The 24,558-nt window shown below is 39.6% G+C and overlaps 1 protein-coding gene across 1 annotated transcript in view; it reads left to right on the top strand.

The window, feature by feature from the left end:
* Nucleotides 1–24,558, top strand: part of WDFY4 (WDFY family member 4) — a 127,455-nt gene that overhangs the window by 1,380 nt on the left and 101,517 nt on the right. Inside the window, exons 2-13 of the mRNA XM_035538924.2 lie at nucleotides 3,298–3,412; nucleotides 3,996–4,099; nucleotides 5,495–5,641; nucleotides 6,271–6,460; nucleotides 6,957–7,146; nucleotides 8,817–8,977; nucleotides 9,330–9,782; nucleotides 11,409–11,513; nucleotides 12,376–12,566; nucleotides 14,932–15,542; nucleotides 18,527–18,620; nucleotides 24,330–24,544. Coding sequence (XP_035394817.1) covers nucleotides 3,298–3,412; nucleotides 3,996–4,099; nucleotides 5,495–5,641; nucleotides 6,271–6,460; nucleotides 6,957–7,146; nucleotides 8,817–8,977; nucleotides 9,330–9,782; nucleotides 11,409–11,513; nucleotides 12,376–12,566; nucleotides 14,932–15,542; nucleotides 18,527–18,620; nucleotides 24,330–24,544 — 2,576 coding nt within the window. The remainder of the gene's footprint in view (nucleotides 1–3,297; nucleotides 3,413–3,995; nucleotides 4,100–5,494; nucleotides 5,642–6,270; nucleotides 6,461–6,956; nucleotides 7,147–8,816; nucleotides 8,978–9,329; nucleotides 9,783–11,408; nucleotides 11,514–12,375; nucleotides 12,567–14,931; nucleotides 15,543–18,526; nucleotides 18,621–24,329; nucleotides 24,545–24,558) is intronic.

The following is a 24,558-nucleotide window of genomic DNA, read 5'->3' as shown; positions in this document are numbered from 1 at the left end:
TCGACATGGTCACTCTATGTGGAAGCATTGTGGGACACAAAAAGGGACCCTGTAGTACAAGGAATGTATTGGAATGTGTGAGCAAGGAAATCACTGCACTCAGTTCTGTGAAATCTTTGGTGTCCATGACAGTAAAGAAGAAATAACTTCCAGACAGTCAAAAGCATTTCACTCAGCTGGATGAAACATGAACCTGTGAAGCTTACACGGAACTTTCCCCACAGAACACAGGGTTTCAAAACTGCTGTAGATGCTGGTGCCAGTTAACAGTACTAAAGCAGGTAACCCTTTGGTGTCAGTGTGATGCAAACAGATCAAGTGCAGTTCAAGTTGCAGGTAGGGTCTGGCTAAGACCTATGGCAAAGGCTTTGCTATATTTGAGTGCAAGCTTGCCCTGGTCCAAGGCACAATACACTTGTGACACTTGAGAAATAAACTTCAGTACCTGTGAGTCAGAGGACAGCAATTCCTCAGGAGGCAGGCTAAGTGTTGCCAAGGCACTGGAAATTTTGTGCGTACAAAAACCCATCTGTGCTTCCCTTCTGCAGGGCTGAACTTCACATATTTTAGGGTTGTAAGAAATGATTTCCTGAAATGCAGTAATTATTTCAAATTCCTAAAGGATATCATGGCTACAGAATATATTCAAAACGGATGTGCAGATTTCTCATTAGCTTAATGCTTGCTTTTGTTCTCTATGAGAGGGATTTTTGCCTTCCCTTTTCTCAAGTTTTTTAACAGCAGAGCTTTGTGCTGTTTTGTAGTCTTTTAAGTTCAGATGCATGGCTAGAGCATTTTGTCCTTGCATCATTGATTTAGGAGTACATTGATGAAGGTCTGGCCCATTAGCTTTGAGTCATCATGTCTTTCCCCATACAACTTTACTACCTTCATGTAAGAGCTTCCTGCTTTGTGTGAAGCCCCTGGTCTAGCCTGGGCAAACACATCTTTGTTCAAGTTCTTAGTTGCATTAACTACCCTGCTTCCTTGTATTTAACAGGGGATTGTGCATAAGTCCTCTTTCTCCCTTGAGGATTTTCATTTGTCTTCCTTTCCTTGTTGGATCATGTAGGTGCCAATGCATCTCTGTCTCCACCTGAGAGCTTTGGCTCTTGCTGGGCTGGCTGGAGAGAAGGCCCTAACCAGGAGCCAGTTGAGATGCAGGGGCTCATTGCTCCCTGACACTCCTTGATGCAGAAGGAAAAGGTGTAGGAGGAAAATGTTAGCTATCTGTTTGTGATCTAGGCATAGGCTGGGAGTGATTTTAATGTGACATCTGGTGCCTGTTGGTGTCTCGGAAAGCATCAGAATGTTCTATTCGATAGATGGCTTTTGAGCTAGCATCTCTCCATGAAGCATTGCTCAAACCTCAGAGGGAAATGTCATCCCCCTTAACACTGAAGCAGTCTGTTACTCGGCATAGGCAATTCTAATGTAGTGCTCTGTATAAAACAGTTGGGAGTTTCAGTGTGTTGCTGCCTGTTCCCCCTACCCCTGAGTAGGAAGGACAGATGGTAACAGCAGACAAGGAACTTGTGGCAGAATCTTTAACATCTAGAAACAGCCAGGCTTAAGAGGAAGAACAGATTAGGTTGACACCACATTATTTGAGTTTCCCCAGAAGGCAGACATTCTGGAATGGAGTCAGGTTTGGCTTCTTCCAGATACAAATCTTTATGGACTCATAGACCAATAAGGAACTCATTGGGCCTGTTTTTAGAGGAGAGCATTTACTAGAGGTTAGTGTCTGACCCACAGGAGGATCACCTAGGAAATTAAATTGGAACACGAGTGGCCTTCTCTGTAATGCCACAGGCTTCCTGAGCTTTTGCACAATGGCAGTAGCATTGTGCTGACCCTTTGATTAATTAATACTGTTGGTTGATTGAAAAATGAATGTTTTAGAATGGATGGAATATATTTGAGAAAAGGAAATTATGTCAGATTTGGAGCAGGGAACCATCAAGTCTTGCTAATGTTCTTTTTGCCAGTTTTGCATTGAATTGTTATTCTGTACTTGAGCAAGTAATTTGTAAACTAGTTTATAAATTTGCTTTTCTAGACTAGCTAAACATTTAGGGCAATACCTGCCTGCTTAGGAGAGTTTTATTATAGTGTAATGTAGGAATTATTTAGAAATTCTGGGCTGCTAAATGTTTACTGTCAAAATCTCAACATTTCAAAAGAACATGTTTTCCTATTATAGAATTGAACTGTATTCATGATGTAGCTGGCTTGTAAAGTTGCAAGTTCATAGCCAGGCACAGGTGTCACTTCAGGCTAGGCAGCCCTTGTGGACCTAACCTCATAGCCAGATGAGTTAGGCAACTCACACTGCTGTAAAATCGTATCCAGTGCCTTTTGGGCTTCAATATTGTTTTTTTTTTTTTTTTTTCCTGCTCCTTTTCCTGTGTTTTCTTTTACTTCCTTAGTTTGTAACAAAGATTATTGTGGTTTGGCAAGAAATTCTGGTTTTATGAACCTTACTTTCCTCCCAAATTTGCATAGAATTGTAAGGCAGAAACTTTATATGTGCACGAAAAAAAAAAAGTGATGGATTTTCCTTTTTTTGTTGTTGTTCTGTGATTTTTCTAAATTTATTGACTTCAAAGAAATAGTTCAGTTTCCAGTAAATCTTGCCAGTATACTGCTGCCTTCATTCAGTAGTTTATTATCATGGTTTGTTTGTGACAGATCTGTTGCAGTGCTCCATGAGAGCTGCAGTTCCAACCCCATTTCAGTTTCTAAGTAGCTGAGACTGTGCAATGACTTGCTGAACAGAGAAAATGCAACTTTTATTTTATATTTTTATTTAACTCAAAAATCTTTTTTATTTTTTGCTTATGACTATCTTCAGTTTTGGGAAACCAATTTTTGGAGAAAGATATTATTTTAGTTAAGTTTTTGGACAACGCTAGCAGTAACCTCTTTAAGGTACAGACTTGTATTTTAAAATGGGCTAACAGGTTTTTTGGTACAAATAATTATTGGCACAGGGGCTGTGACAGACATCTAAGTTGTTTTGATTATATCCATTGGAGAAAATAATGTAAATGCTGTCTGGCCAGGTGCATTACGTGAGTCAAATGTTGACCTGTTCCAGGTTGACTTCTGTATCTGTAGGGTCAGACTTCTGCTAGTCCATTAAACAGCATTTGCCAGACAACACTGTCTGGGGAGGAAATTTTGAAGGGAAATGTTAACTTCAGGTTTATGTGTATTTATTAGTACTTCTCAATCCACCAAACACATGCTGTATCAGAAACTTTTAAACAGTTTTTCACACTTGGATTTCAGGCCTGGGAACAGTCTGCTGGAGTAATCGTATTCCCCAACATTCAGCTGTTAGCCAGTGAAGTTTCCAAGCTTCTGACAAAGGAGATTAAGAAGAATCTCAATGGCAAGCCTGCAGGTAAAGATCCGCATTTCTACTGGGCGTTTGCTGTTATTCAGCTGTCCTCTATGCTATGTTACACACTTAGCATGAGGGAAATAAAGAGAACAGAAAATGCTAAGCATAGCATGCCAGATCTACCAGTGCTAGCCCACACCTATTAGGTGTGACTGTGCTGAAGATCTGGGCTTGTATACCATACCAAACTTTATTTTGGAGCTTATAGGTAGAAATGTATAGCACTGCAGCTATGCAGTAAAAGAATAGGCTACACTTAATATTCTGAAGAGCTTTCTTTAATGGGAAAGGTAGGCCAGTCCCATATGGCTTTCCTGGTGCCTTTTGTACACTCTTTGTACTGGTCAGTTGGCAAACTTCATGAACTGAGATGATATTCCCTGTGAAGCTTGTCAGTTTATGAAAAGTAGTTAACATGAACTGGCCTGAGCCTGTTGGATCAAAATCCTTTCAGGTTTTTCCATTCACCTCTGGGTTTTTGCTAGCGTAATTTTTTAAAGTTTGTCAGATCTGTTAAGAAAGGGTCAATGCAGTGTTTTCACCTTTCATTAAGGAATTGAAGTTTAATGTTTTGTGGTAACAGAGGAAGCTCGGCTGGCTTTGGAGCAATTGCTGCAACAGAAAGGGGAAGTAGAAGATGGCTGTTTGCTCTTGAAATCAGTGTATCTACTCTCACAGACTGATGTGGTAAGAGAAATAATTACAAAGGGTTTGTTTTGTGATTTATTTTATTTTATTTTTATTTTTTAGTTCTGAGAGAGTGGGTAACCACCCCAACAGTGGAACATCTAGGACTTAAAATGTTTCTGTTGTCCCCAGTGCTTTATGCATCAGCATGTCCAGGGTATAGTCAGAGAGAGAACTGCTAGCAGGTTTATAGTCCAAGCTTTTCTAAAATAGGGAAGTAAGTGCTCTGTCCTTTCAGATACCCTTTTGTTTTGATAACCAGAGAGCTGTTTTTTCTAGTATTTATCTGATTTTTCTCCATTGTCTGTTGCTGCTCTTCAGCCTTTCTTTGTCACTCCAGCTTACGTATCAAGGAGATGACTGGTAAGGATCTGTCTGTGTGATACATAGTGGTTGCATTCTCATTTTGCAGCACTTCAAAGCATTCCTGTATGCCCATCCTCGGTGCAGACTGGCACCAGCAGTACAGCCTGCTGGTGGTGTGTGAGGGTGCGTTTATCCCCGGCATTGAGCTGAGCAGTTTGTCTCCTTATTTAGATAAATGAAAACAAAATCTTACTGTTGGCTGCTGGTAGGCATGATCTGTGTCACAGGAAGGAGGTGTATAAAATTATATATAGTTAGTCACAGTGTGAAGCTTCTTGATGAGGTTTGTGCTTTTCAGAAATGTTGCTATTTTTTTCTAGTACAGACTCACAAAAAACTTTGTATCACAAACCCCACTCTTCTTTTTAGTTTGCTGATTTTGGACTTGATTATTGCATGCCAAATGGGCACCCTGGGATGCCACTTCTTTAAGTTGTACAGGGTTGTTAGTAGAGATAGAAGGAATCTAAGTGCTGAGAAACATTGTGAAGAAGCAGTGTGTCTATTTATAAAAGCTATAATTAGAAGTGTTTGTGAACTTACTGAATGAGTTGCAAAATAAAAGGAATTATAGCTAAGTTGCTGCTATGCTGGGGTCAAGGATGGAATGGAGAACTTATGCTTTTAACATACCAGGCTTCTGCGGTGTCCTGTGAATTTATGATAAAGGAGGCACTGTCTGCCCCTGGATTTATTACTATTTTAGCTGCTAGTTAGTTTGCAGGTTATATGCTTTATCAGCTGTAGGTCTGCTTATGTAGGGCACAGTAAGCATCTGTCAAAGCTGTATTTGATTTGGGGAGGGAATTTCTGGGAAGAGCTGTGACAATGCATGGTCAGTGTGTTTGCTTCTCCCAAGTGGGTCTCTAGAGCCATGATAGGATTGCCATGCTAGTGTGCCCTTGAGTACTCCTAAGAATAAAGTACTTAGGTAGCTGGTTCACCTGTTAAGACTCCGCTTGGTGTGTAGAAACATATGGAAAGTGCAGTCAGCTTCTGGAGGGGCTGATTTTGGTTTTTCTTACTTAGAGAACTTTGTGGAACATCATCGGATCTGGCCTTCCGGCTGCTCTGATGCAGTGCCTGTACCTTTTCTTTACTTTTCCTCCGAAGAAAACCAGTGATGATGGAGAGACAAGTGAGAATCAGACTCAGACTCAGGAGATGCTTGTTAAGGTGAGTTGCCCCTCTGGCAGTTTCTTTGCCCAGAGTGCTCATATTCATTCAGGCTTCAGAATGGAACTGGTGGTGATTCAAATGTCCAAAGAAAGGAATAAACTAGGACTGAAAAATCATTGAACAAGTATCAGAAGCATTATAAAACAATCTAGATGATGCAGTTATCTCTTATTTTGTTATTAAGTGAAACAACATGACTTATATTCAAAAATCAAAAATTCAAAAAATATCCTAGTGGAAGTTACACTTGCTAATTTTACTGCATGTTATCTTCTGGCATCAGCAGCTAAACTGATTTTTTTTTTTCTTCCCCATTTAACTGCTCAAAAATTGGTGGTGGATAGAACAACCACCAATTTAGATTTTTTTTTTTTTTTTTCAGTTAGACCTGGCTCACTGTATCCAGTTTTCATTTCTTAGTTCCTGTGTTTACATGTTTAGGAGGGCTTTGATACTATAGTACTGTGGTCCCCCTATAAGCTCTGCAGTGACCACACCCAGAGTTTTGTGCTGCTTTGGTTTTCAGTGGATGCGTACAGCTGTGGTCATGTTGGGTTACTGCTGGACTCTGTCTCCCAGGTATTTGTTGAGGTGTTTGCTGTAACTGATGTTTGTTTTCTTTTCAGATAATGCTTAACATGTACAGAGAGGAACAAGGTGTAGAGGAACTTCTGGCAGCTGATAAGCTTCAGTCATTAATTATAGCAACTGCTTCCCTCTGGGACCAGTGTAACCATTCGTGGAAAGTACCCACAGGCCGTGTGCTGCGAACAATTTCAAAGGCTCAGACCAGAAACAGCATCCTATACCTACAAGGTTTGGTTTAGTAATTTGGCTTCTCTTTTAATCGTGGTTGTCCTGCGAATGAATTCCCAAGAAAATTTTCCCTGGGATAGATTTTTATCTCTACAGTAGCTGATACTCAGTCAACTGAACACCATGGGCTCTTTACTGTCCAGACAGGAGCTTTATTTAGTGATGATAGACATCTAGAAACTGAGGGTTTTTCCACACACAAAAAAAGAAAATTACTGGCAAGAGTCCATCCCACCTGATCACACTCTTGTAGACAAGCACAAAACTTTTTTTCAGTAATGTGAGGCTCATCAGCATTTGAAATACAAGGCTGATGGCACTGCCAGAGGAACAGTATCTTTTTTTGGATGATATCATGATTGGTTGTGAGTTACAACCTCATTTCTTTCTAGACTATTTGTCTAACGTTAAAAACTTGTTGTTCCATTTTTGTCAGTAACTTCAAACTTGTTTGACTGTCAGTTCTTAAATACCTGCCTTTTTTTTTTCCCTACAGCTGTGGACTGCATTAAAATAGCTATTCAGAATCTCTTTAAACTGGCTGATACCCTACCTGCTTGTGATGTGTGTGAAGCTGTTAGTATCATCTTGTGCTTTGTGAAAGATTCCTATCCCATATCATCAGTTTTATTAACAGAGTTTGAAAATAATGATGGCTACCAACTCCTGCTAAAAGTTCTACTCAGGTAAGCGTAGAAGTTTTTTGTTGATTTCTAGAGGATGGTAAAACTTCATTTTCAGAAGGTGTGTTGGTCTGCTTTAAAATGTTAGTCATATAAGTAATCCTGTGTGGATGCAAAGCCAGTAATAGTCTCTGACATTGGGTCTTTCATTGCTATTTTGGGAGGGGAAGCAGTTCATAACTTCTCCTACTGAAACCATAACAGAAATTAACTGTAGGAGAAGTTAGTTTACAGGTGGGGTAGGGACTTACCAAACAGAAGGCAAAGGTTTTCATCAATTATTAGGATCAGAAGGGATCTGGGATGCTTAGAATCTTAGAACCATTCAGGTTGGAAAAGACCTCTAAGATCATCTAGTCCAACCTTGTTTTAGTTATGGTGAACTCTTAATCCAGAAATGCACTCAGCTAGGGAGTGAAAGCAGATCTCCTTGCAGTGCAGAAGACAAAAATTCACACAAATTTATATCTAAAAAGATTAAGTTCTTCTGAACTGAGGTGAATTTGAAAATATCAGATTAAATTCAAACTAGTCATCCTAATCAAAAGTGCAAAGCAGAATCTTTTAGTCTTCTTATTCTCACTGCCTAAACAAGCTGTGAGTTTGCTACGTCAGAACAGAATGTTATACCATTTCCCCAGAAGCGCTTAGCTTTTTTTTTTTTCTTTAATACTATATGAAGAGAGCACTTCCAGATCTTCTCAATACATTGTTTTTTCCATTATGGCTTTGCCTAATCTTGTACTTTTTCTCCAACACTCGAAAGAACTTTGGTCCCTGACCAGTATGTCAGGCTTAGGAGGTATTTGTAATTTGAATCTAGAGTATTCATGGATCCAAACTAGGTGGATATTATTTCTGATGATTTTTTGCAGGGCACGAAATTACTGACCTACAATTGGAAGAAGCTTTGTCTCTTTTTCTGGCAGTGTTTTCTTTAGTTACCATGGAGTGTCTAGCTTTCTCTTCTAAATAAGTTGTGTTGAAAGATGGCTATTTCTGAAGAAAATCTATCCACATAAGGGAAGAAACATATGATCTTTATCAGCAAGGGCTATGACTGTCTCACTCCTTTTAAACTGATAAAACTAGGCTGGGGAGACAGAAATAGTATACAGATGCTCAGGGCTTCAGTTTTTTGTCTCTTTCCAGCATATACTGGCAGCAAAGGGTAGGCTGAGAGCTTCCACTGAACTTTTTCCTTGCCAGATTTTTTCTTTTCTGATGTTTGGAATTTGTTCTTCAGATAAAGAAAATTCTGTTTACAGGATATTCTTCCCCACCAGGTCACATTTTTCCCTGCTAAAATTGAATGCTAGCATTTTCCCTTGCCATTCTTCTCCTTGCTTATAAAACATTTTCTTTCTGAAAGACTTTCCTAACTTATAGTATCTATTGCTCTGCCACTAACCCATGCCCAGATACTGCAGTTTTCATTAAGAATTAATCCTCTCTGTGCGGTACAGAATAGAATGGCATGACAAGATGTCTCTGCCCTTTGGCAGTTGCTGTCTTGGGTCTAAACTATTACACATCTGGGGCGACAGCTCAAACTGTTTAGTTACCTAGGAGAGACATGGTATGTTCGTGTTTGATTCAGTACATGCTGCTAGGTCCAAAAAGTTTGTATTACTAAGGCATGAACACATGACTGTCTCAACTTTTGTTGCTAGATGTGAGGGGTTGCAGCAAAATGAAGGAGACCCCTATCTGAATGAGATTCTGGACATGCTGACTTGCCTTACAACCTGTGGAAAAACTGAACTGAAAGTTTCTGGCAATATTGTACACCCGCAATTACCGCACTTTGATTTTGAACGGACACGGTCTTCTGGTACAGTATATACATGTTGATATGTAGGTGGATAATAAAAAAAAAAAAAAAAAAAAAAAGGTGGGGGTGAATCTGTTCAGTATGCCTCTTAAGAGTGAGGAAATGCTTAAAGTTTACAAGCCTGAATGTTACCTACATCAAAATGAATTGACCATATCAATTGGATGGTCTGGTTGTAGGTGGAGGATGTGCCTCCCAGTCACATTCTTCGTATCTGTGATTCCTGTTTCTGGTCTCAGATGTGATTGAACGTTAATAGTTAAAGTGCTTGCAGATAAAAACGTTAATTCTATTTATGATTAAAAAGGAGAAAAAAAAACACAAAGGGGGATCTCACCTGTTTTTCTTGCAGGAATGACAGTGAAAAATCTCCAGGCTTTTCAGGTGTTGCAGTCCATTTTTCAGAAAAGTAATGATCAGCACCTTTGTGGAAGAATCTTAGGAGCAATTGGTACCATATGGGCCTGGAACATGGTGAACTTCTTTCTTCTGGAATGGACACTACAACCTATCAACAAGTTTACTGACATAATCCATTTCAAACCACACCCAGTCCAGGTCCAATTTTTCAGACTGGTGGAGTCAATAGTGCTAGACCTGTCCTACATCCCCCATGAAATTTTGAAGAAGGTTCAGTATTTGATAAAGGAAAATGTAGTGCCAATCTGCACTTTAACAGCTCTCCGGTGTCTTCTCAGCATGACCAAGAAGGATCCGCTATTCAGCGACATATTCCGGGACTCAGGGTTATTAGGCCTACTGCTGGCACTTTTGAGGAAGCAAGCCAAGATCCTGAGGAAGTCAGGTACAACTTCTGTCATTTGAGATGACTGTTGAGGCAGGCATATCAATAGGAAAGAATACATCTCTTTCTGCAATCAATTAAAAAATATACTGAGTAGCTAGATTTATGTCTGGAAGCCAGCTGGCCTAACTTTAAATTTTAGATGTGTCTGTCATACTAAGCCAGGTCTTCTCTGAATTCTTAGTGAACAGAATGAAACTATAACTATCCTAAACAGTTCATGTACTGTTCTTCACCGATGTACAGTAAATTACTCTGGAAGGATACCATTCATCCTGCATTTCTAAACTGATCTTGATTTAGGATTCTCTGAGATGCCAGCTTGATAGTAGAGGAAGAAAGCTTCCCACGGAACTTAGTTCCTCTGAAAACAGCACTTAGTCCTGAGGACTGATGATGGAAGGCAGTTTCTTGAATTTTGGACGTACAGTACTCACAAGTGCTACTATCGATTGTAGTGATATAGGTATCCGATATAGCTATCTCCTATATAGTTATTTGACAAGAAGGTAATGGTCCATGTGTGGTAACTGTAGGGTACTGCTGACTTATGGTAAAGGCTCACATATTTAAAAGCTTTTTTTAAACTATTTTAAATCATGTTAAAAATGCCTGTGCTGTATGAATCTGGAAATGCCTTTAAATTTCATTATAATAGTCATTTAACAGAGGAGGGACCCAAAGTACTAGGTATAACTTCTGGAGTAGTGATAATTTATATATGTTTATTCCAAGCAACAAACAGAATAGTAATTGCAACAGAAGTTCCAGCGTGTGGATGCCCATTACCTGGGAAACTCAACTTTGAGTTCTTGATATCAGAGAGTTAGAATTTTGTATGACAGTACTTAAAGAGTGTCAAGATAAGTTGCCAAGAACGGTTGTATGTCTCTTCCGTTTATCAGCTGGCTGATGTATTTTACTGCCTTAGATCACTTAGTGATGAAAATTGTACAGAATGAGTGACTGAATAGTTAGGTAATTTGTAACTTCATATGAAAAGATGAAGAGGGGCAAGTGGGAACACACTGTGTGAAGGGATCACGGATTCCCTCTCTTGGTTTCTAGAAATTGTCTGCAAACTTCAGGGCCTTAGAGCTTAAAACAAAACAGAAACAAAACAAAACCAACCCCCTATCTTACACTGTCTGATTCTGGAAATGTTTGCCTTTATACATGCAGACATTTTCTGCTTTGCACTTTTAGTTTAGCTATCTATGTACTATCTGTTGCTATATTTTTCCACTTTGCGGCTCAGAAGCTGTAATGTTCTTTTATTTGTGTGTGCTCCTGCTAGGTATTACTGAACAGGTCACTTTACATCAGCTATATAAGTGGGAAGTAGAAACATAGCTATTACTAGTATTGTCTATAGTTATGGAAGAGTTTGGGATGCAGAGCCTAGAGTCATACCTGTGTTTTCCAATTCCAGACTAAACCCTGATTGCTAGACAGTGCCCTGGCTGTCTTTTGCTGCTCACTTTAGAGTTCAAGTAGTCTGCAAATAATATTTAATTGAACTAGAATTTGCTGGAGAATTGGTTTTATTTTTTTGGTTTAAGATAATCTAGCTACAGTTAACCACATCTTGTATAAATTTTATTACTGCTTCTAATACACTGACAGCTGGAACCCAACTGCCTGCTCCAGAAGAAGGCACTGAGAAGGAATTAAATGCTGTCATGCTGAAGATGGTGGCTGCACTTACTCTGGGGTCTGTAAGGAACACTGGTAAGAAATGACATGACTGCATTGCCTTTGCGATACTTGGTGATAAGTGGTCACGATGCCTCTTCAGGAGCACCAACGAACTTTCTGGCTTTTGTGCTTCAGTGAGAAGTGTAGGGATGACAGTGTTACACCAGAAATACGGTAAAGATATCCACATTCTCCACAATGAGACTTACCCTGGTAGTTGTGCTACTTCCCTCATCCATGTGGATGACCCTAAAACATTTACACAGAAGATGTAAACTTTACTCATGGAAAACAAAATTGTGTGTGAAAGTTTTATGTATTGTTTGTTCATCCATGTTTTTCTTCCATGGTGTCTATTATGTGAAATCTTGACGTGATCAGAGACATGATGGGTCACACTCGTACATTCAGTATTGGCACAATTGAGAGATGTTTGTGTGGGGAGTCTTGTGGAACATAGTAAAACGTAGTAATACAGGAGTAAAAACAATCTTCTGAATACTGGAATCCGCTCATTTAATTCACTCTTGAATTCTAGAGTCATCATTTGCAACATCTTACACCATGCAAATGTATCATCACAAACTGCCTCACAAACAAGTCTCCTTCATAAACTAAAGGAATGCTTAAGCTGAAAAATAATTAGGCACCTTTTCATGCATTATTGAATTGGGAAACTGTCATCTCTGATGGTTAGAGACTGTGATCATCCTGTGATTTTTATCCCCTCTTGTCCTCTTCAGTTTGTGTCCATTAGCTTAACAGTATTTTCTTTCTTGCCTCTCGCGCTGTATTTGTAGAAATGTGGCACTGCACACCAACACTGAAAATCTGCTTCTAAAAACTACAAACAAAGGATACTTTAAGTAACAAATGATAATGTGTCTTTCCCCAGTTGTTTTAAAGGACTATGGAATGGTGCCGTACATCAAGATATTTTTGGATGATGAGTGCTACAGGAGTGCTACTCTTAGCATCTTGGAGCAGCTATCAGTCATCAACTATGAAGAATATATGAGCATTGTTATTGGAGCCCTCTGTTCTTCTACTCAAGGGGAACTAAATCTGAAACTAGATCTGCTGAAGGTAATTAACATGGATTCCAAGTCAGTTGTTGTTTTCTTGGAAACTGGTTGGCTTGTGGCAAATTGCTCTTAATCTTTCCCCAGCATTGTGTTTTTCCAGGAAGGTAAGTGCTGAAGAGGAAGGAGCTACGGACCAGTTTTTGATTCTGGTAGATCAGGCGCTTTGACTTTTAGTGGGGGCTGTCTGTGTGGTCAGCACCTTCCTTCAGTATCAGACTGAAATGAACTTACCATGAACTTAAATAGTAACACAGGACAGAGAAATGGAGGTGGCAAATATTAGGGCACTGTTGTATGTGCGGTTATATGTAATGTGACAGAGAAAGGGCAAACAAATGTGAATGAAAATGGCGATGTGGAGGGAGAATGTGGGAAGAGGTAAAAGAGTAAGATTGGAGGGGGCAGGGTAGGCATGAGATGGAACAGCTAGATTCTGATACATTTCTGAGGCTGTAGCTTTGCTGTCCTTAATTTGGTAATCTCTTGCATACACCAGTGTTAGGGGAAAAACAGAAGTGAGTTCATGGTAAGGAGGATTCTTATGGATGTTTATGGAGGGTCTGATCCATAAGCAACTGAAGCAGGGGAAAGAATCAGTGTGCTTTATTCTGGTTTAGGTCATAAACATCAAACTGAAAAGCAGCAGTGCTGTAAGAATTAATTTAAAGTTTCATTCTGCCTTCTCTACCAGGTGTGAACAGAATTCACATTTTAGCACAATATAGCAGCTGTTTTTGTGATAAAAGAACCATGTTACTTTAAATTTTGTCGCTTTTTATAGCTTTGATTTGAAACAGTAAAGTTTAACAATGTTTGTGGAGAAGTTGAGTGCAGTGTCCAAACTAATATGAAAATAATGCAGCTTCGGTGTGTAATTCTGACAAATGATAACTGTATTAAAACATAATGTAAGCAAATGAATTTATTATCTGCATCCATTGGGACTGTGATTGTGTTATACACAAATTCAGATTGATTTGCTAATATATATTTAGCTGTTAAAGCCTGAGCCCAAATGTAATTAGCACTGCCGTATTCCAGGGTGGCACGTGGACAATTATGAGGAATAACAAATAATGGAATGTGAAATAAATTCTGTTAACGTTAACTGAGTTAGGGGGTTTCCAGCAGACATCAGTTTTATAGATTCAAGACAGAGGAATACTAACTCATAGGCGATTAAATTCTAACTGAGTTAGAGCTGGAGGAAATGTGGTTACTGTTGACCTTCTCTGAAATGTGTTAAAGCCATCCTGATAACTTCAACTCTTGAGTTATTAAATTTACTCCCTGTTCAGAAGTCTCTGCCTGGTTTGATGCATTATCATACAAAATTGAATGGCAGTAACGGCGTTTCCCTTCCCCCTCGAGTTCTGGCAACCTTTTCTCACAGTCCTAGATCCTGTTACTGGGAGATACACTTGTTAGAACTGTTCCTCTTCACCAGGTTGTAAAGTGGACTTCTTTCCAATGTGAAAAGATACAGACTCAAATTTGGAAGGTCCCCAGTGCCTGAAAGAGCATCATCTTTACAAAATAAATTGTTGAATGTCTCCCGAACCTGGGGTGGATTGCATTCAAATACACTAGACTGCTTCCTCACAACCTCTTTTTTTTTTTTTTTCCCACTGACTTTACTTCCACTGCTATAACTCTTAACATCTTTGCTAGATTTGTTTTGCAATGGCAAGCCCGTAGCATTTCAAATTTACAAGTGGAATAGGTTGGGTTTTATACCTGTGTAATATTGTCAAGTGGCATTCACTTATATCCTGCTTTAAGCCCACAGAAGTTAGAGAAAACTTAATAGCTTCGTTGTCTTTGGATTTGACTCTTCATGGTTGTTTTTCTTCTAAAGCGTTGTGCAAACTTTAAAAATAACTCTACTGAGAATGGGAATTGTTGTTGCTTTTCTTAATGAGGAGAGCCTACTGCTTGCTGTATTCTTTGGGCTATGCTTTGTCACTTTTTTTTTTCATCTCAAGATTTCTTGAAAGTGTCTGAGAAGATTGATCAGAGATTAGCCAAAGGTCTGAAACAGTATCTCTGGCCAAACTAGCTAAGCTATGTAATGCAGGAATTTTTTCTTTACTTTATTCCTGTGAGCACCATTCCTCACCTCTCAGGCTGTGTGTTTTCTCCTGAGGGTATGTGTGAATCTAGGATGTTTGACTCTGTGGGTACATGGGAGAAGGGAGAAGGAGAAAAGATGTGAGGTGGTGACCTTACCTTTGACTAACTTTTTTTCTGTTCTGAGTGAAATTTCAGTGAAAGAATTTTGCTAAAAACTTGCAATTTTAAAATATTCTTATTTTTACCCTTTTTTAAAGTGTTTCTTTTGTTTCCTTTCTTCCCGGTGTTTATAGTCACTCCTGAGAATACTGGAGAGTCCCAAAAGTCATTCAGCTTTCAGAACTTGCAGTGGATTCAATGGACTCCTGTCTCTTCTCTCAGACATGGAAGGTGCCTTGCAGGACCCTCCATCCGGGCTGTGGGCAGCAGTTGGACAGAATCGCATAATGGAGCTTGTTTTCTACACACTTCGGGGGATAACAGCAGCCCTGCACTTGGACCCTGTAAACAGTGACTTCTTTCAGAGGAACAGCCTCTTTGAAAAGATGGCAGAGGATCTTGGGTCACTCGGTTGTTTCTGGACACGAAGAGAATGGCAAAACCCTCTGAGCCTTGAGAAGAAAAGGACATTTGCAGAATTCTTGGATGCAGCTTTCTGCTCCTCAGAACCTTTCCCAGCATGGCTGAAGAACTGCATATGGATTTTGAATTTTCTTGATCATATGGTCAAAGGAACCCTCCATCTGGAGAGCTATTTCACAGAGATAAAGCCAGAGGTGGGTGAGCCATCGAGAGATGATCAGGAGGGACCTGAAGCTCAAGAAGAACATCCTGTTGCTTTCAAAAGATTAGTCAACAAATTACCTGCCTCGGCATACAGGTTATGGGAAAACCCTGAGGAGAAGTAAGTCCTGATTTTACTACAGGAAATATAATAGTAAGACTGGTATCTGCATTTTATATGGTAGTAAACTAAGGCAGGGTGTGGCAACATTTCCCTAGACCAAACAAATCAGTCATACAGTCCCAAATTCCAGGCCTTCAGACAGCAGAAATCATGTTGTTTTGAAAGGTAAATAGTGGTAAATGTTAGGGCATACGTGTTTAGTGGAGCAGTGGGACACAGAAGCCTGAGAGTTGCACAGTTAGAGCTGAAGGTTCTGGCACGTGCAATGTGTGAGCAGGATTGGATTCTAAGGAGGGTTGTTGGGACTTGCAACTAATAATTAGTCTCCGCTTGAACATTCCCCAATCAATTTTGACTTTTTTAATGTTGTGAGTAGCTGTTTCCAGTCACCTGATATATTAAAAATAAAAGCTTTTAAATGGTTTTAAATGCTCCCTGATTTGTGTGCCCACACAGGCACACGCTGGCTCATCTAGTTGTACAGCTTAAATAGAGAAAGCTGGGAAAGGAATAGTCATGCTGCATGCCAGATATAGTGGAGTACAGCAGGAAGCAAAGATTACACCAGAGATCAATGTAGCTGTCAGCTGTAAATCAGTTCTAAATTATTTGCATTTCGTAGTTTGTGAGATCTGCCCCTTCCTGTGTCTGCAGCTTTATCTTGGATCTCCCAGTCTTTTTCTCAAAAACATTTCTGGTTGGAGTTACACTTAAAAAGGTTGAGTGCAGTGCTTATAACTGGGAGATTTCTTCAGCCCTTGCTTTAGACTATTCCTCAGTCATCAGTGTATGCAAACAGCAGAACATATTCTAGCAAGCTGTCAATTTTCATGACATACAGCCTGTATCCTTTTCCAGCAGTAAATTTTCTGAAAATAAAACTAAGAAATCAAGTTCCCAGCATTCCTTCAAGCCTGTGGTTCCCCTTATGCAGCTTCCTCCTAGCTGTACTCCACACTCTCACTTCCTCCTGAAAAAGGCTTCAGCATGGAGCTAGACAGTTTGAAAGGAGGAACTTGAGTGCAGCCAGTGTAGGTGGCCTGTGATGCCCTGTCCTGTGACATGGATTTAACATCCCCTGAAGAGGGAGAAAGGAGGTGATCTGGTAGTTCTAGGAGCCTGTGACTCAGACACGGGAATATCAACATTTTAACTAGGTAATATTTTAGCCTCTTACACTGTCCTGTGGTGAATGATGCTGCAAGCTGCTGAGTAACGGGGGAATTCACCCTTTCATTCCTGTCTGAAAAACGGCCCTCTGTGTTCCTGCTCTTGTGTTAGTTTGAACCACCTCCTGTTTTTCCTCTTGCTGCTGGGGATTTGAGATGGTTTGTTGCAAGCTGTGTTAGTGAGGGTGCTCTCTCTTTGGGAGGAAAGCCTCTCTTTGTTCCCACCCCAGCAGAATGGCTGCTGCAGCTACCGTTGCACAGATTATGCTAATGGCTCTTCAGGCTCTTTGTGGCATCTCGTTTTGTCCCCAGGCCCTCTTTCTTGTCTTGCCGTTAAGTAACAGTCAGTGCAGAGTGCATTTGGGATCCACACAGTGACAGTGATGGGGTAAAGGGAGTGGTATCATGGGGCTGACTGGATAGTCCTGAAGCTGGGGTATTTGCAAGGGTGAGGAGGTGGTGCATGGAGGCAGCTTTTCTGCTAAGACAAGCCAGAAAATGAAGGCCTCTTGGAAAACCACAGAGAGGGATGGAGATAAGACTGATGGGATATGCTTATCTGGTATTCTGTAGGAGAGTGAGTGTCCAGTGTCAACAGGGGAGCAGTGTGATGCTGGTCAGGGACACTGGAGTCACTGTTTTCTTAGGTATTTATACCAGATCCGATTTTGATCGATTACACAGAAAATGCAGCAAATGAGCAACTGCTTTGAAAGTGTTATTTGGTATTTTCCTTGAGGGTGCAGTGAGAATTATTTGTCACTGTGTGGCAGTGTGCTACATATTACTTGCTGCTCTGATGTATTAGATAAGCCTTTTTTGGTCATGGCTAACAGGTGTTAATTACAGCATTTTATGCTCCTTTCAGGTCCCTCGTACAATTTTTTTTTTTTTATGCTTGCTCTTTTACTTATGCCCTTTGATTTATACAGACTGGAAAGCACGTTGTGCTTTACTTTTTCTGTCTAACTATGGATGTTAGATGTTGCCTGTGCTTTCTTCATAAAATATTTTTGGGATAGATGTTTCCAACAGTGCACATCACAGCTCCAGTTCAGAGGTGCACCCAGAAATACTGATGATTCTGTGAACATGCTGATGAACGTGCAGTGCCTGGAGTAGAGTTACTGCTATGAAGTGCCTTTGTCTTAGAGGTACATCTGACCTCTAGCCTGCATCATGGCATAAGCAAGTTTTCTCTGTGGTAGCTTTGATGCCTCAGTTCTTTCCTGTGCCTGAGTGTGCAAAGGTGATGCATGGTGAAAATGAAAACTGGTGGGGAAGAGCGGATACATAACTTTTTTTTACTAGTTTAAGTAGATTCCGGTGTTAGAAGGGAAGGGTGGCATGCTGATTTCATCCAGGCTCTCATCTTTTCATCTTGCTGTTTTGGTTTGAAAGCACTGAAGTTACTGTCTGACCAAAGTTACAAACTGCTTGGAAATAAAAAATATATGATACCTCTGGGCTGATGCCTCACGGAGACCTCTGGTTGTCTGTTCTCTGTACTTCAGGTACCTTCAAAGGTAAAGTTTATTTAAAGAGGCTGCTGCACATCTTTCAACCTGCAGGTTCCTGACACATGAGATCATGAGCAGGTTATGCCCTGTCTTTGTTACTCCCAGGAGGCTCCCATCTGCTCCAGGTCATCTGTATTGTTTGCTGAGACATTTTCAAATTTTCTCCATTTTCAAATGCCAAGCCTGGTTACTGCTACACAGGTTTAATACTGTACTCTGCTGGAACCTTGGTTATAACCTCCTTGCTGCAGTTAATGATAATTATAAGTCTTATGCATATTTTTTCCTACAGGTGGGAAATGAGAGACTGTGTCATTGTACATCCAGGTGCTGTCTGTGTTATGGTGAGACTGCTGCCAAAGCTGTACAAAGAGGGACACTCTCAGGTGAGTCTGAGAGTGGGTCCTTGTGAATTTTGCTCAAATCAGTGTTTCCTACCTGTGTCTTGGTGTCTTGTGTGTGTGGCTTTTATTTGCAATCTTGGATGAGTTGGGCTTTGATTCCTGTTATAAATTCAGATAAACAATAACAAGGAATGAACAGAACTAGTCCACTGAAAATTGTTAAAATATTGCTAATTGATCTAGCAACCAGAACAATCTGGCTCTTTAGGTCTAACAGTCCATAAGCTTACAATTAATTTAGACTCTGTTTTGCTTTGTCTGGCCTCCGATACACGCACCCACTCTGAACAAGTAAACTGCCTACATTGCATCTGCTATCTTGTCTTAAATACTTGAATATGGTTAAAGTACGTACAGAGGGATTGAAATAAAACCAGATTGTTCATCCAGAGTTGTGGAAGATGGGAGTGCAACTAACTGCCAGCATGTCCCAACTCTGTGTAGCAGAACCAAGGCAGCAGCTATTGAAATTTTGATAATTACAGTAATGAATTCCTGATAAACAAGTAGAATGGTTAATTGGATGAGAGAGAGTGCCATCAAGAATGTGAATCTGAGTTGGCTCTATGGCTGAGTTGTGAGAGAGAGAGTCTAGTCTGTCAGATCCTCAGTAGATGGCAGTGTTCTTAAAAATTTGAAGGACTGGAGCACAAATTTGAGATACTTCAGTCATGTATTTAATTGTGTTCATCTTTTTCCTTCATTTCTTGCTCATTTTTCTTAGCCAACAAGAAATTATTGTTGATATTGCTTGTTTAGTATTGCTGTTGTGAATAGGATTGCATTGGGTAAATTGGGACTACTGTTACATTGGGTCCTTAGACTTGGAGTAGGAATTAACAAGGCCTGAAGATTTTTTCATCAAATGAGCCACAAAAAGGATAGAGGAAATAAGATTTTCTTGGTAATTCTGTTTAAAGGCAGGTGAGAACTTTGTGTCTCATAGTTCGGGCAGCTCATTCATGCTACCAGGTAGTGACACAAAAGGCTGGATTTAAATACCTTTCCTTGTAATGTATGCCACTGCACAAACCCTTGTGAAACAAATTTCTTGGAAAATGCAAGTCAGGCAAGAACCGATGCAACAGGTGGAACTAAGTGACTTAGTAAAAGAAGGAATTACCCTTTGAATTTCCTTCTGTACCAAACAGTGCTATTCTTTATTTTAGTGCTGCAATGTGACAGTTAAGAGAGATGAAATAATTTCTTTGTGGATGGAGCTTTCTTGCTGAAGATTTTCATTCAATTTTAAATTAAAAATCCAAAGGAGTTGCTTGCTCTGAAGTTAGGACTGAGTCAAATAGCATATTGTTTTTAGCAGCAATGGTGAAGAACAGTTAGTAGCTCATCTCTTTCAACTTGTTTTAGAGCTATAATTGATCTTTTAGGCCCATATATTTGGAATTCATCTGGAAAAATCTTCAGAATGTGCAAATCATGTGCAGATCTTTTGCTTTCACAGAAATGGCAATGAGAAAGCACAGCCTTTAGAGAAACGTTAATGGAACTCAATAAAATTAATGTACTTTGACTCTGACCCTGAGAAATAATATCCATTTCCTGCCAAAGTTGCTGCTGCTTGGTGACCTTTGTCAGACCTAAGCAGTAATGGGCTGAAGCAACGCTGAGCATGTAGGTATAGAAAAAACAGTAGTAGACAGCAAAACAGATGGTCTTGCAGTTCAACCATTTTTCTGACTGTCCAGAATGACAAGTAAGAGCTGAGAACAGATTTGTGGTTGTGTATTGCTGACATTCCTAGATATGATCAAAAATGATTTGAATGTCATATGGGTATGAACACTTGCTTAAAAGCCTTAAAACCCCCAAGAGACAGTCTTTGAGTCAGTAGTCAGTGTTTTGAAGTTATTGCTCATGTTCATACATAGGGTGAGTACATCTAAGGCAGTTCCCATCAAGCTACATACAGTTTAACAATATACAAGGCAGATTTTCCTTTCTTATGTTTCCTGTTCACTGATGAATGATGGCATTATCACATGTTTCGAAAAATAAGTACAAGTCAGACAGGTTAACATCTACTTTAACTCTGTGGCTCAGGACACTCACAGTTTATTCTACCTTAAAAGTTCCCCTTGGACGTATCTCCTCCTTGTCTGGCATTTTGGAACATGACTTTAAGATTTCTAAGTGTTATGCCAGATATTTTCTGTATTTTCTGTTTGCAATGTCAGATAAGGAGAGCTCCTAGATCTCACAAGGCCAGGAGGAGAAAGGCAAGAAATTTGTAAAAGAGAATCAAAGCATGATTCAGTTCTGCGTCATCTTCCTGGCTTGTTTCTTGGGTCTTCTTGTGAATGCAGACCAAAAAAAAAAAAAAAACAAAAAACAAAAAAAAACCACAACACAAACAACCAAACAAAAAGAACCACAACAAAACTATCACGTCATTCATTATGTAAATTATTTATACGCTACACTCTTGCTAAATAATATTCTTTCTGCCACAGCTGGATTTATCCTCTCTATTTATCCATGTCTCTTCTATGATGAACTGTTGTCATATTCACTGTTGTAAAACTAAAACAGTTCAATAAGGACTTAGCAACTTTATTAGAAAGAGGTCTTTTATCTCTATGTCTTAAAGTTAGCCAAATCAAGTTGTTCTTACTGCAGATGTTAAGAACATAACACTTTCCAAATATTTACGCTTCCTAAAAATGTAATTCATTCTAACCCTAACAGTTCTCTGACACTGTTAGATATGGCCTGCAGAAGGCTGTGTGACACTTGAGATTTGTCGGCCTTTAGACACCTATTAATGATACTACTGCTAATGTAAATGCTAATACCACACCAAGTTCCTGAACTACTGCAGTGAGCTGCGCAGGGAAGCTCCTCAAGTTTTTGGCTAGAACTTCATTCCCTTTTGGGTTTCACTGCCAAGGCTGTGGGAGAAAGGGACCAGAACCCTGGCAGGAGAAGGGGACCACAAACACCCTGGCAGCAGGTTCTCTAGCCAGGGTTGGCAGCTGAAGGTCAGCTCTTTCCCCTGAGCACTTTTCTGCAAGCTTTGCTTCAGCCTTGTCCCCTTGAGGATTCTTTTCTTTTATTAACCTATTCTGATTACAGCACAGCTTTCTTTTTTTTTTATTTTTTTTTTTTAAATGCATAGCCTGTCTACATGTTCTTTTTCAAGGTTATTTTTGGGCTTTTAGTAAGAAGTTTGCTTGTTCCTTGACAGAACAGCTTCTGAAGCTTGGTAACAGCAATTTTCCTATTGTGCTTCCAGTCCTACAGCCTGCCACTTCATTTGTACCACTTCTCGTGCTATGCACTTTCTCCTTAAAAAGCAGTCAGTGTCTCTGAAGTTATCCTAAAATCTTGGTAGCGTACCTTTGATTGAAGACATACGGACTCAGCCCAGAATTCCTGACTAACTGTACTGAAGATCATTTTAACTATGGTGAATTTTGGAATGATTTATTTTTGATAACATTTTAAAGGGTAAAACACACAACTGATTTTTGGAATTAGACCCAATCTCTTTATCGCCAATGGGTTTTAAACTCATGGGTGTCTACCTTTTTGTTTTAAAAGCATAATTTGAAGCCCTGAGACACTTCAAACTTCTTGAAAAATCTACTTTTGATGCCTAGTAAAATTAAAACTGTATTGTTAGAACTTAATTCTAATTTTCTTTGAAGGGCTGATAGCTTTTCAAGTGAAAGGTGCTCCAAGGTTGAAAAGTGTCGTCTTTTTCCAATTGTGCACTCAATTATTGACGTATCATTCTTAATCCTAAGAAAATTGAAAATCCTTTTGAAACTAACCCCCACCACTGAAGGTTCAAAGTTCTTAGTCATCTTACACATCACGTGATCGTTTTGAAGAGGAGTAACAATGAATTGAATTAAACTACCAAGTTTTGCAACTATGGGCTCTTAGGAGCAAGAATCTGGGAACTACTTAAGCAGACTAGGCAAATTGCTAGGTGACATTTTGCCCTTTAGACTCAAATTTGAGGCAGAGCTGTGAGCCCAACTGCATTCTGATTGCACCTTCAATATCCTGATTCACGTGGTGCAAGTGGTATGTGTTACGAAAATCAATCCGTGCACATAGAAACACACAGCCTGGTTTCCTGGCCACCATTAGTATTTCCACTGATATCTCATTTTACTGGAACTAAGATCCATGAAAACAGCACATTTTATTCAAAACAAGGTAATAGTGGTATTGACAAAGCTGCTAAGCTAACGAAAACAATCAATGTTTTGTATGCCATTATGGTTTTATTGGATTTATTTTGGAGTAAACTAGTAGTTTCACTTAATCAAGACTTGTACTATTCTTTTTTTTCTTTTTTCTTTTCTCATGGCTTTATATATGCAGACACTTTCCTTCATCCAGTCAAAAATGGGGTAAATAATAATTTAAAGTTCCAAAAAGTTACTGAGGCTTTGATACACAGTAGAAATAAGTTCCTCCCCTTAGAAGAAGAATGATGTTGGTTTAGTCTGGTGGAGGATTTCTGCATGTAATTAGATGCACATTGAAACTTATGTCACTGGAAATGAACAGTCTGAGACAGGAGGAAAGATTATCTGAAGAACTCTCTCCTCAGGTATCAAAATCAGTAGTTGTGTTTACAAAATCAATGTACCTTACACATGATGCACTACTATTGTTGTCCAGGTGTTCCACTTGACGCTTTTGGTTGTTGAGCACTTTTTAAAAGAAATTGCTTTTCAGCTTTGAATTTGTCCTGTACTGGTTTTGAGCTCTTCAAAGTTTGGTCTACATGCAAAAGAGCTGAATTGCTCTTTACACTTAATAAACTAGCGTGTGCAGAATCCAGTGAAGTTGCTTCTCTTTTGTGTCATAAAATTGAATCCAAATGTCATAATCTGTGTCTGCCACCATCTGTTTTTCTTTAAAAATGTGTATAGATATTTCCTTGAAGAGTGAGTGAGAAAGCCAAAGGGCTCTTGAGGATGGGGAATAATGGAAACATTTGTTTAAATATGTTGCACAGTTACTTTTGAGAGAAACCTAGTCTTGTCAATGGAGTAGGCTTCTCTCCTAAGTGGGAACAAATTCTTCTAAAGATAGTGAGAATTCAGAAATTCTTAAGGGTTTCTTTAAAATCTTTAAAAAAAAAAAAAAAAAATTAAATCTTAGAAATCTCAAAGATTTCCTTAAAAACTATTTAAGACCATTAAGAAGCAATAGTGAAGTAAAGCATCAATTCAGCAAAATATGTAGACAAAGTGTTTGTGTTTCAGGACTTTGCTACACGCAGTTTTGTTTAAACAACAGTGCTTTCACAACAGTGCAGAAGAACAGAATATGTCAGCATGACTCCCCATGTTAAATACATTCCGAGTAAATGTGTTGGTCTTGAAAATTATACCTAATAACCTGCCCTTGGTGGTGTTTCCCTCTTTTGCATGACAGGTGATTGTTGACATCCCTCACTACCATAGTGGTGTTTCCAGAAAGCTCAGCTGTGGGTAGCTGAGCAGTTACTCAGCTGTGGATGTATCCAGACTGTTCAGGTGCACAGTTTTATAGAACAGCCATGTAGTTGCACTTGCGCCTTTTGCCTTAGAGGTGTCTTTTGGGGCCAGATTTTTGTACCCAGAGACTCAGCAACTGCAAAAACAAATGCAGTCGCCATGTACAGTTTTAGTTCCAGGTCACTGACCTCAGTTCCTTGTCTTTCAGCTTTCTCAGGAAATCCAGTGTGCTGTGGCTGATCATATCCAGTCCCTGGTGAAGTCAGAGAAGAGTCGCCAGGTGATGTGTGGTTCTGGCTTGCTGAGCACTATCATAGCTTCCTGTCAGGATGCCTTCCGCAATGAGAGCCATCCACTGCATCTGCCCCTCACGAGAGTTTTTGAGAAGCTTGCCTCACAATCTATTGAGCCAGATGTGTTAAGGTATCAGATTATAT

Source organism: Cygnus atratus, chromosome 7, assembly GCF_013377495.2.
Source record: "Cygnus atratus isolate AKBS03 ecotype Queensland, Australia chromosome 7, CAtr_DNAZoo_HiC_assembly, whole genome shotgun sequence".
Classification (NCBI taxonomy): domain Eukaryota; kingdom Metazoa; phylum Chordata; class Aves; order Anseriformes; family Anatidae; genus Cygnus; species Cygnus atratus.
Note: the sequence above shows the minus strand (reverse complement) of the source record. Positions and strands in the feature narration are given on the sequence as shown.